This window comes from Girardinichthys multiradiatus, chromosome 12, assembly GCF_021462225.1.
Source record: "Girardinichthys multiradiatus isolate DD_20200921_A chromosome 12, DD_fGirMul_XY1, whole genome shotgun sequence".
Classification (NCBI taxonomy): Eukaryota; Metazoa; Chordata; class Actinopteri; order Cyprinodontiformes; family Goodeidae; genus Girardinichthys; species Girardinichthys multiradiatus.
In genome coordinates this window covers 41,328,010-41,340,396 of record NC_061805.1, presented here as the reverse complement: position 1 = coordinate 41,340,396, position 12,387 = coordinate 41,328,010, and the positions used below count along the sequence as shown (strand labels likewise).

Below are 12,387 nucleotides of genomic sequence, written 5' to 3'. Positions count from 1 at the left end.
GTGTTCCTGTATCACAAGATGAATTCCAGTTGATTAAGGTTTTTATTTATCCATGTTCATCAGCAAAATGATGACAAAAACAGCTTTTCATATACAAATCAAAGTGCATAATTATTCACACATTTGATCCCACATTTGATCAAGGCATACAATCATATATACAGATAAGCAGTTAGATAACTTTAGATAAGCAGTCATGTAACAATAAAAATAAAGACATGTAAAGGATGCAGTTGCATGCAAAGCCAGAAGTATTCACACCACGATGGCGTGTAAACAGGGGTTGATGTCTTCTGGTGGATGGGAGTCTGACGTAGCTGGCTGTACATGCTGGACACTCAGAGAATCTGGGATTCAGGTCGGTCCATGAGGGATTTGACCCAAGTGGTGCCATTGATGAGCTTTGTAGTGGCTATAATGTACTCCATCCCGCTGTCCTCCATTTGAGAGAGGAAACGGAGAGCGGCTATTTCTGCATACGTCACCCCGCCGAGGAAGAAAACCAGCGTGGTCCGATTTTCCCCCTGTTGGCCTGTGATAGATTAAAGGGGAAGATGAAGTCAAAAAGTGAAAAAGGAGGAAAAAACTAATATCTCTACTGAGGTTGAAACAATTGCCAGATCGACGAAGTTTAAAGCAGGGTTCGGTTCTGAAACAAAATTCCAAGCGTTGCACATGGCGCAGTTAGGGGCGATTATTTGATAATTAAAAGATTACACACACTGCAAATCTACCAAAACATGGTGTTTGCCAAACTGTAACATTAAGAAAACCTTTGTTGAAAGAAACACATTAAGAAGTTTTTTTGGCACTTTGCCACAAACCATGTAAGAAACACAGTAAAAATGTGCTCTGGTCAGATAAGACCAAAATGTAACATCTTGGCCTATATGCAAAGCACTACATACAGAGAAAAATTACACTGTAAAACACGGGGTGGCAGCATCATGCTGTGGGAATTCTTTTCTTCTGCAGATTTCTTTTTTTACGTTACTGTTTGAGGGTTGCAAATGTTCACCCTGCTAGTAGGACAACCAGCCAGAGCACCAGTAGAATGGGTTAGTTTAAAGCATTTTTATTTCCTACTTGAAAATTATACTATTTTGTGTTGTTCTATCACATTAAATACCACTGCACACACACTATCAAGGCTGTAAGGCTCATATTATATAAAAAAAAAAAAACCATCAAGCAGCCCTCATCCCCTAAATTAAAGTTTTCTATTATCACCTCTACAAACCAATTAAAAGCAGGCATGTAGCAACAAATCAGCCATCTGATCCTCAAACTCACACTTCTAATTAGCTCATTTCAAATGAAGTATCTAATTAAAATTAATATTCAGATAGTCTACTGCCTAAAATAGATTCATCCAAGACCACTGAGAGAAAACACTGGTTGTCACGAATGTTTTTCATCTAACTTCTCTTTAACGCGGGCACACAGGAAACCAAACATTGATGGGTGGCTCCGTTGCTTTGTCAGGTCTGAGGCATCAATCTTCCACTGTTCAGCGTTTGGCTTCAATAAAACAAAAGCTGTGTCTTATCAACGCATGGCAGGCAGATGATTGTTTTCATTCTGTGACCAGCAGCACGATGAGCAGCGGCCCAGCAACGGGATCTTTGTCTCAGCATGATAACTCAAGGTTCAACTCTGGGACTGTTTGCATCTTGACTGAATTACCATGGATACCTTTTACTAAAAAACTGAAAAACACAGGTTGTGTCCCAAGATAAAAGACAAACATATGTGCAAACACAGCCTGCTGACAAGGCATTTCTGTTAAACAAGGAAAAAAACAAGCGACTGAAGAACTTCTTTCTAGCACAGCTCTTAAAAGTCAGAGCATAAACTCATGGATATTATTTTAACTGCTTATCTGCATGTTATTAGACAGTTAAATTTATAAGATTTGGTAGTTTTTATTTTCTCTATTAAAATATCATATAATAAAATATAATGAAGCTTACAAATAGCTCTAAAAAACTGTTTAACCTCCTTGGACATTTTGAAGCCTGGATGCAGTAGAACAAGGTTCATCACTAAAGGGCCAGATTCTTTACAAAACACACAGTCTCTTTTTAACTTTTATTTTCACTTTTCCTGTACATCACTGTAAATAGTGAGAATATTGAGAAAATATCTATAAAAAAAAAAAGCTAAATGAAAAAAGGAAATGTTTTTCATGAAAATATTAATAAACCTGAGTTAGACGACAATAATGCCTGTAGGAAAGCAGCAGCACAGTATCTTGTAAGATTAGGGGCAGGGTTGTAGGAAGATGTAAGGAGTACCTACATCTGGCAACAGACATGGAGCAGTTTTGCATGCCAGTAGTCAGCGCATTTACTGTGCACTCCTGCTGAATATGCAATAACTAATGGAATGGACAGGGGAAAACAATAATAAAAGTCCAATATGGGATGGAAACTTGAGTCTTTTCCAAATATAAAATGCTTTCCTAAACCAACCAGAAGAGATGCAGACACTGTTTTCATTCATTTGAAATCATTGTTTTGGAATCTGGGGTGGGTTGGATGAGCTGATTTGACCCACTGTCATCTGATCCAGCCTGTAATGCGCTTAAGTTATTAATAATTTAATATTTTATGATCTTAGTGGAATGAGCTTACAGGCCTCATGGGACCACTAGATGGTGCCCATTGCACTAGAAAATGATGTCTCAGAGCAGATGTTGCATTTGTCTAAAATCATCTGGAGATTTTAGACAAGACAAGAATATACCAGTATACTCTGATTAGTGCTCTCTTTGTAGATTTGCAGTTGTGCCACACTCTTTCCGTTTTCAAATTGAACAGTAGCTCATAAGATGTTCAAAAGTTGGGATATTGTTTTATAACATCACCCGTCCCTACAATTCTCTACAACTTCATGCCTGAGCTTTTTTTTTGCCACCTTTCACGCTTTTAAATGTTTGTTTTTAGGCACTAGCTGCCATTATTTTTCACATTCTTTGATATTAAGTAGACAGGAAGTAGTGAGAAGACAGAGGGGGAAGGACATGCGGTATATGTCGATGGGTCGAGACTTGAACCCACGACAGCCTGTGTCACGGACTAAGGCCTCCGTACATGGGTCGCACACTTAACCCCTTTGCCACCAGCGCTTTTTCTCTTTCAAATAGTTTTTCATTCAAGCAGATTATTGAAATGGTGCAGAACTGCAGGAATGCTCCGACATAAAAAGCTTGATAATCTGTTTTGACACCTTTATCTGTAATCTAGCGAGTTACTTTGTCAATCCAGATAATAAACAGATCCCCAGAGTAAGTTCAATCCGCTTCGTATCAGAGACCCCTCCTTAGCACTGACTCTTACGTTTCTTATGGAGTCCAGATGGAAGCTGTTGTCTCTCCTCAAAGTGTGAGCCTGGGAGCATCTTTAGCACCTCTTCGATGCTACGCCACCCCGGCCTCGCCAGCACCTGAGTCAGTCGGATGCTGAGCGGAGCGTAGCCGCTGTACACATACGAGATGTCATTTGGGTTCTGAGGACATAAACAGAAAACAGTTCAAGGCTTTAAAACTGCACAAGTTGAGTCTTCAACATTCATTTCTGAGTCACTCATCTCTGACCTGTTCGTTGGCATCCTCCATCCACAGTTTTAGTGTCTTTCTGATAGTGGGGTAGTTATTTCTTGAGCCTGTCTGTGGCTTTAAAAGACCCACCTTCTCTAGGTTGTTTAGCGTTAGTATGTGTTCATAGCCGTAGGTCTAAACAGAGACAGTTTTTCTTTAAGCAGAACAAAATAAGGATTAAGAAAAATCCACATTCTCTCATTTTAACTCTACCTGGAGGATCTCCCGCTTGTAGTAGTCCAGCACCTTCTGCTTGAGGCCATTGTTGCAGACTGACTGCATGCTCACCAGGCGCAGAATCTTGATTAGTGGATCCTTCTGGGAGATGCAGTCCTCTATGTATGTGTTCACCTGAAAAGTGAAGGATTTTAGGGGAACCTCATTACAATTCTGTGAGTTCAGAATTAATTTAGCATAAATACTAGTTTGAGACTGAGGTTAATTTTACCTTGTCTGTGTCAACACCGGTCATAAACTCCTGCTCCACTGTTAGGTTATCAAAGAAGGCCTCGGACGCTGAAACCAGAAAGTGTCAGATTTAAGCATGTGCTTATAATGTCGTAAGGAGATAAATCATATAAACATTATAAGACAACAAGTAAAGAGTTTGTGGTGTGTGTGAAGCTGACATGAATATCCATTTTAAAACAAAATGCTACTTGATGGAACTCAGGATTTTTTAAGTCTTCGCATAGCTAGTAGTGAAAAGTCATATGTTTTAACGATGTTTGTGCAGTGCCCCATACCCCTTGTTCTTTCTTTCCACATTCAACATATTTTAATTCAATTCAGTTCAATTCAGTTTTATTTATATAGCACCATTTCAGAACACATGTCGTCTCAAGGTACTTCACAAAGAGTTTGGAATGATGTGGGGTTGTTGGGGAGGTAAGAATAAACTACTGAGTGTTAAAGTTTGGCCATTTTAGAATGGGCTATGTGTAGAGGTACTAAGTAAAATAATAAACTGACCACAAGGATTGGGGATACCTCTCTCTGTCAGACTGATTATAACCATTGGAAAAGAGAAGGGGTCACACAGGTAGCTGAAATGGAGGGTGTGTTTGCACCTCAACCATAACTGAGCCAGTTTAGGCTAAACCTGACTCCCCCTTACTCCAACCAACAGGGAGGGAGGAAGGCAGAGGTAAGAATAATTGGCGAGTGTTGTTTCCAGTTGCATTGTGTGAAAGGCGGGTAACTTTAAAATGGGCAAGTCAATTCAATCGAATCATACAAATTTCAAATCAGGTACATACATTCCAATTAATCCTAATCATTGAACAGTGCAGTCAGATTCAGTTATTTATTCAAATTGGATAAAAGGTTTTTCTGTCTGAGGAAACCCAGCAGATTGCATCCAGTCAGAGACTTGCAGCATTCACTCCTCCTGGATGAGCATGTAGAGACAGTGGACAGTCACTGGCGTTGACTTTGCAGCAATCCCTCATACTGAGCATGCATGTAGCGACAGTGGAGAGGAAAAACTCCCTTTTAACAGGAAGAAACCTCCAGCAGAACCAGGCTCAGTATGAGCGGCCATCTGCCACGACCAACTGGGGGTTTGAGAGACCAGAGCAGAGACATAAAGAGAACAAAGAAGCACTGATCCAGGAGTACTTTCTATGGGAAGGAAAAGTAAATGTTAATGGATGTAGCTCTTTTAGTGGTTTCATCTAGGAAGAAAAAAACAGATAAACTCTGAGCCAGTTTACTGTGATTTTATGCGATAGACCAACACAAAGTAGAGCAAATAAAAAGATGGGAATAGTATGGAATTGATATTTATTTAACCCCCTGTACTTTAATAACCCACAAGAGCAACCAATTGGCTTTAGAAGTAACCAGATTATTTTGCCAGAAACCATGTAGGGAACACAGTAAACATGTTGAAGCAGGCTCACCAGATTAAAGCAAAACTGAGCTTTTTGACCAACATGCAAAACTCTTCATTATGTGTGACACAAATCTAAAACTAAAGATGCACCTAAACAAGTGTAAAAAGGTCAAATATTAAACTGGGCAACCTTTATGGTAATGTACATACTGGTTATATCTTTAATCAGCTCAGCAATAGAGGTGTGGTTAGCCAGTGAGCTTCGAGCCGCCTGCATGTGAGGCAGCTGAGACACAAACTGCTTTATCTCCCCAACTGTTTTCGCATTATGACGCTCCTGAAAGACAAAAATTTATAAAAGTAACATTTTTAACTTAGGAAATGATTTTATATAGAGGCTACCAACTCAAAAAGCAATCAAAACCAGAAAACATACTGCATACACACGTGGACAAAACTGTTGATACCCCTTGGTTAATGAAAGAAAAACCCACAATGGTTACAGAAATAACTTGAATCTGACAAAGGTAATAATGAATAAGAATTCTATCAAAATGAACAAATGAAAGTCAGACATTGCTTTTCAAACATGCTTCAACAGAATTATTAAAAAAAATAAACTCATGAAACAGGCCTGGACAAACATGATGGTACCCCTGAAAATAATGTGACCAAAGGGACATATGAAATCAAGGTGTGTCCATTAATTAGCATCACAGGTGTCTACATTCTTGTAATCAGTCAGTGGGCCTATATATAGGGCTACAGGTAGTCACTGTGCTGTTTGGTGACATGGTGTGTACCACACTCAACATGGACCAGGAGATTAGAAAGAAAATAATAGAGACCATCTCCAAGCAGCTTCATGTTCCTGTGACTACATTTGCACATATTATTCAGAAATTTAAGATCCGTGGGACTGTAGCCAACCTCCGTGGACGTGGCCGCGGCCGCAGGAGGAAAATTGATGACAAAACAAAGAGACGGATAATACAAACGTTAACAAAAGAGCCCAGAAAAACTTCTAAAGAGATTAAAGGTGAACTTCAAGCTCAAAGAACATCAGTGTCAGATCGCACCATCCGACATTGTTTGAGGCAAAGTGGACTTAATGGGAGACGACCAAGGAGAACACCACTGTTGAAAACAAATCATAAAAAAGCCAGACTGGAATTTGCCAAACTACATGTTGACAAACCACAAAGCTTCTGGGAGAATGTCCTATGGACAGATGAGACACAAATTTGACTTTTTAGCAAGGCATATCAGCTCTATGTTCACACACCGAAAAATGAAGCAAATGAAGAAAAGAACACTGTCCCTACTGTGAAACATGGAGGAGGCTCTGTTATGTTCTGGGGCTGCTTTGCTGCATCTGGCACAAGGTGCCTTGAATCTGTGCAGCGTATAATGAAATCTCAAGACTATCAAGGGATTCTAGAGAGAAATGTGCTGCCCAGTGTCAGAAAGCTTGGTCTCAGTCGCAGGTCATGGGTCTTTCAACAGGATAATGACCCAAAACACGCAGCTAAAAACACCCAAGAATGGCTAAGAGGAAAACATTGGACTATTCTGAAGTGGCCTTCTATGAGCCCTGACCTAAATCCTATTGAGCATCTTTGGAAGGAGCTGAAACATGCTGTTTGGAAAAGGCACCCTTCAAACCTGAGACAACTGGAGCAGTTTGCTCATGAGGAGTGGCCCAAAATACCTGCTGAGAGGAGCAGAAGTCTCATTGACAGTTATAGGAATCGTTTGATTGCAGTGATTGTCTCAAAAGGTTGTGCAACAAAATGTTAAGTTAAGGGTACCATCATTTTTGTCCAGGCCTGTTTCATGAGTTTAGTTTTTAAAATAATTCTGTTGAAGCATGTTTGAAAAGCAATGTCTGACTTTCATTTGCTCATTTTCATAGAATTTTTATTCATTATTACCTTTGTTAGATTCAAGTTATTTCTGTGACCATTGTGGGTTTTTCTTTCATTAACCGAGGGGTACCAACAATTTTGTCCACATGTGTACATCTGCAAGGCACCAAACGATAAGGACTAAATGTACATATTTACAAACCAAGTCTGTTTTATTGTTTTATTTTTAATAGCTAGGTAATAATATCATTGCTTTTGTATTCATTAAAACGTCATATTTAAATGTAAATGAATATACTTAAGAGTTCTGATTGCGTGAAATATTTTAAATAAGTACAGACTTTTCAACTGTTTACTTGATGAGAACTCCGGAAAAAAAGAAAAAAATCTGAAACCTTAACAAACAATCTTATAACCTAATAATAATCTGCGTGAAAATGCTACAATGATTACAATCAGATCAGATCATTCTGGTTGCCTGGAAGCAATCAAACGGACTTATCAAATGGAGCTTCACACACTGACATTATTTCTTAAAGTTTTGGAAAACTGAGTGACTATCATTAGTGGTTTCTACATCTTTTTCATGGCAAAATGTTATATTTTTCTAGACTTGATGTAGCAGAGTTAAAAAAAATAAGCACAAAGGAGGGACGTCCAGCTGGACAGCGAATAAAGCTTGTACTTATCCAGATCTTTACTACACTTAAATGAAATTCCATGGTTTTCCAGGCTGTGTTGGAACAATGTATTTCACCTAAAATTTAACACAACCCAAAAAAAAAATACAGTAAAAATGGAATAACAAAAGTTAAAAGACCAACCTCAAAGGCTGCCGATATAATTTTTGCCTTCTTGCTGAGCGCTGCGCCAACAGCATTGAAGTTTTTGTCCCGGATCTCTGCATACAGCTCCTCTGCCGAGTTCAGCTGCAGCTTCTTGGGCTCTGTAGGCAGATCTTTACTACCTTCACCTTGCTTCTTCTGTGCAAACTTCTCAGGAGGTAGCTTGACGTATCCTGTACAATATAGAAACTGTTAATATCGCATTTTGTACCTCAAGCCGTGTATAAATAAAACTCCTAGCCAGCATTAAGTATATTCTGACCATTATTTATTCCATAGATTTCATCAATAAGACCCTCGTAGGTAAGCTGTGTAGCCACGGGGGTCAACAGGTCAACATTACGGTCCAGGAGAAGAAGAGTATCAAACACCGGTAAAATCTGATTCTGAGTGCCGGCAAACTCCCTCTTCATCCGCAACATCATGTTGGCAACATGCTGTAAAGAAGCAGAGAATATTATTTGTCAGAAAAAAGTATTCTGATGCACGTCTGTCTATATGCAGTCAAGCGTTTCCTCACTTACGAAATACTCACCCTTGCACAGTCTCCTTTCCCAAATATCTGAGGGATGGTACCATAGAGGGCCTGTAAGGTCATGAGGCCTTTGGCTGTGTGGTACAAACTTGTCTGATCATTTTCCAGATAGCACTCCTAAACAAGACAAACATTCAGAGCAAATGCTTTTAAATTGACTTTTCACAATCCATCTATGTTTAAATCAATACAAATTATTTTTTGTGGGAATGCACCAAAACTCTGAAACTATGGGATCTAAGCAACAACATGCATTCAGTGTTATTGCTGTGGCTCATTAGGGCACAGTATAGGCGGGGTAACCTCACCCTAAAAGCACTTTCATACTCCATGGAAAGCAGATCACCATCAAAAGGAATCAGGTCCAGGATATATTCATCAATGTTGACAAAGGAGCCCAGCACTCCCTGCTCCTTCAGCCGCTGTTCACACAGCATGCTCCGCCGGGGCACAAACAAAATGTGAAAATCTCGTGCTGGATGTATCTTATCTTCACTAAAGCAATCAAGGACATAAATTTTACATAGTGTGAAAGTGTTTGCAATATCAACAAGAGGAAATACTTCAATGTTGTTTTACAAATCAACAAATACACACCTAATTACATTCTGAGCAATGATGTCCATAAGCTCCAGCCTGGGACGGACAAAGAAGATTATGTTTTTGACATCGGCAGAGGGGAGTCTGCCACTCTTCAGGGTAAACATCTTTTCCACTTCATGTTCCTAAACACACAAATAGGGTAAATGCAAACTATGGCTACCGAGCACAACTAGTTAAAAAAGTTTCTTAATGTTGTTAGATATGACCTTTTTTGGTGTTTGTGTGTTGAATTTCATGTATTTATTTTGCAGAAGAAGCACTTACCTTGAGAAGGGAATACTGAGCTATCAGACCAAAAGGCCCAGTCAGGTATTCATCCCAAACTATGGCCTGAAAAGCAAGAAAACGTAACATTACAGTGGGCGTCGGACGTTTATATACACTCATCATTGGCATGAATGTCGTACGGTTTTAGGGTGTTTTATGACGCATTTGAGCCACTCTTTTTTGGGGACTGACAGTGTAAAAGATGCAGCTTAAATTAACTTTATATACAAACATTTGGTGCACAAGTTATTGTGAATTTACCCTCCTTCTAATATTTGGTTAAGTGTCCCTAAACAAGTTTCATCTGTGTACAGGTTTAAACATCTGATCCAAACTGTCGCTCTCAGATGAGAGGAATTCGGTTATTTCAAGAACAACCCAGACGCCATCAAAGCTTCTGCTCATCATAATCTGGAAGCACATGTGTTACTGTCCACAGTGAAGCCAGTTTAACATCAATAGGCTGCCAACCAAGAAAGAAGTGCCTGCTCCAAAATCATCACTTGTGGCTGCCCACATGGTCAAACCAAACGTCAGTCAGTCATTTTCTACCGCTTATTCCATAGTGGGTCGCGGGGAAGCTGGTGCCTATCTCCAGTAGTCTATGGGCGAGAGGCAGGGTACACCCTGGACAGGTCGCCAGTCCATCACAGGACAACACACAAACAACCATGCACACACTCATTCATACACCTAAGGGCAATTTGGAGTAACCAATTAACCTAACAGGCATGTGTTTGGACTGTGGGAGGAAGCAGGAGTACCTGGTGAGAACCCACGCATGCACGGGGAGAACATGCAAACTCCATACAGAAAGACCCCCGGCAGGGAATCAAACCCAGGATCTTCTTGCTGCAAGGTAACAGTGCTACCAACTGCGCCACCGTGCAGCCCAAACGTAGATGTTAAGTGGAGTCGAGGCGAGGTAAGGCTCTCAAACCTCAGATAACACTGTACCAAATGCCAAGCATGGTGGTGGCAGAATCATCCTGAGGATATGTTTATCTGTCAAAAACTGGTGCATTGTACAAAGTGCTTGCTGCACTTAATGAACAAGTACCACCTCTGAGATTTGCAAATTCACGTCAAACCAACAGCTTGATGGTTGAAGCTTGTATACAGTTAGGTGTTCCAACAGGACTATCATCCTAAACGCTGATCAAAACCGAATACGGATAAAATTAAGCTTTTTGAATGGACCCAAACTTAACCTTTTAGAAAATTATATGGACTTGGTGCAACTTCATAAAAGAAATGTTTCCGAATACTAGGTTTATATGCAAATGTTTTATATTCATGTTTAGGCATTTAGCAGAAAGTTTTATGTAAAGGCAAATCATGTCTGGCTCTGTCAGCCGAAAGCCAGACATCACAAATCATCTTTGAGCTCATATTATTAAGCGCAAACTGGTGCTTTCACCAGTCAAGAAACGACTCATCTCTATACTGTCAGAGGAAATAATCTCTGCTCGGTTATGTTTTCTTCAATAAGCATCTTGGTTGGAAGTTGGAGACATGGTGTATTTCGGTTTTGTTTGATTCAGGCACAAGATACGTGTGCATGCGAGTTTCTAACCTTACTTCCCGCACATTTGTCCAAAAACTCTCGAAGCTCTTTTCGTGCCGCTTCTCTCAAGATGTTCAAATTAACTCTGCCGTAGGAAAGGTGGGCAGCCATTTTTCCCTTCAACAGCAACACATGAAGTCAGGTGACTCCAACGGGAACGCACGTTCACGTAACCAAGTGCGTCACAGGAAGATGGTTCACACGTCAACAACAGAGATAATTATTATAATAATAATTACGATTGTTATTATTTACAACCCCTTCATACAAAAGCTTTAAACTGCTTACATTTCATAGGTTAACGTTAACCTCTGTCGTTCAACTAAGAAAATACTAATATAGTTTTGCTTGAGTCTATTAGGCATTTTTAGATTAGGGTTACAAACAAGGAAGTACGAGGGTGGAAATATCTTGCTACGTCAGTGGCCTTTGGTCTTATGTGTGGGTGTGGCAGATGTGCATTGTAACGGGTACAAACGACCTCCTTTTCTATCGAGACGAGTTATTTCAAGAGGGAAAATAATTTTTCACACTCTATACCAAACGTTATTATGACTTAATTTAATGTGCCATTTAGATACAGCCTAAATGATACGTTTGATCATTTTTTGAATGTAATAAATAGCAGAAACATTAGATGGCGTAGTGCCTCCGCTGTTAAAATTCACTTGATTGTGAATGCTTCGCATTGAGATTTCTTTAGTTATTTGCTTAATGATAAATAGATGAAATAAAATAACATTATCCCAACTCGTGTGAACATGAATAAACATAAATTAAATTCCAAGAAAAACAAATCTTGGAACCACAAACAGACCATTTGTTGCCTGTTAAATAAACTCATGCGAGGCTAGTAAAAAATGCTTTCAGGATAAAACAGATTAACGATTTTGCTTAGCAGATGCTTTCAAATAATTCTATACTGCACCAAAAACGAGGCGAAGTTAACACGTAACGTTAAACTGAGTGATTTCTCAATTGTGCTGTCTGGATGGTGAGATAAATTTAGACAGTTCTAAAGAAAACTGGATCAGATGGTGACTGCCCACTTAGGCATCATCGTGTTATCACTTCAGATCCAGGGGTTTCCTTCCCACGGTACCAAGGGCTTTCCATCTTCCACGCAGGATAGAGGACCAGCTCCCCGCGCACTCTGGTGATCCACGGTGCGTGTGTGCAGCAACACAGCAGGAGACATACCCTCCAAGCGATGACAACATATATAACAAATAAATAAATGAAACATTGGTCTTGGTGAGTGGCA

The 12,387-nt window shown here is 39.7% G+C and overlaps 2 protein-coding genes across 5 annotated transcripts in view; one reads left to right on the top strand and one right to left on the bottom strand.

Annotated features, from left to right (window-relative positions):
* Positions 1-23: 23 nt before the first annotated feature.
* On the bottom strand, positions 24-11,272 carry vps33a (VPS33A core subunit of CORVET and HOPS complexes). Of its 2 annotated transcripts, none has more exons than XM_047380467.1 (13): positions 11,133-11,272; positions 9,554-9,619; positions 9,284-9,411; positions 8,995-9,181; positions 8,687-8,803; positions 8,414-8,588; positions 8,131-8,324; positions 5,649-5,775; positions 4,050-4,117; positions 3,815-3,952; positions 3,599-3,736; positions 3,342-3,510; positions 24-532 (listed from the first exon to the last, which is right to left on the bottom strand). In XM_047380467.1, the coding sequence occupies exons 1-13, from the start codon at positions 11,232-11,234 to the stop codon at positions 339-341; spliced, it is 1,803 nt and encodes a 600-aa protein (XP_047236423.1). In that variant the 5' UTR covers positions 11,235-11,272; the 3' UTR covers positions 24-338. The 2 variants fall into 2 exon arrangements, with proteins under 2 accessions (XP_047236423.1, XP_047236424.1); XM_047380468.1 differs by having other exon boundaries at positions 11,138-11,216.
* Positions 11,273-12,141: 869 nt separating this feature from the next.
* LOC124878506 (rabphilin-3A-like) overlaps positions 12,142-12,387 on the top strand; it is a 30,022-nt gene continuing 29,776 nt past the window's right edge. For 2 of the 3 annotated variants that reach the window (XM_047382485.1, XM_047382486.1), the window contains exon 1: positions 12,142-12,289. The gene's annotated coding sequence lies outside the window, so the exon portion shown is untranslated. The remainder of the gene's footprint in view (positions 12,290-12,387) is intronic. The other variant, XM_047382484.1, reaches the window with a different exon arrangement.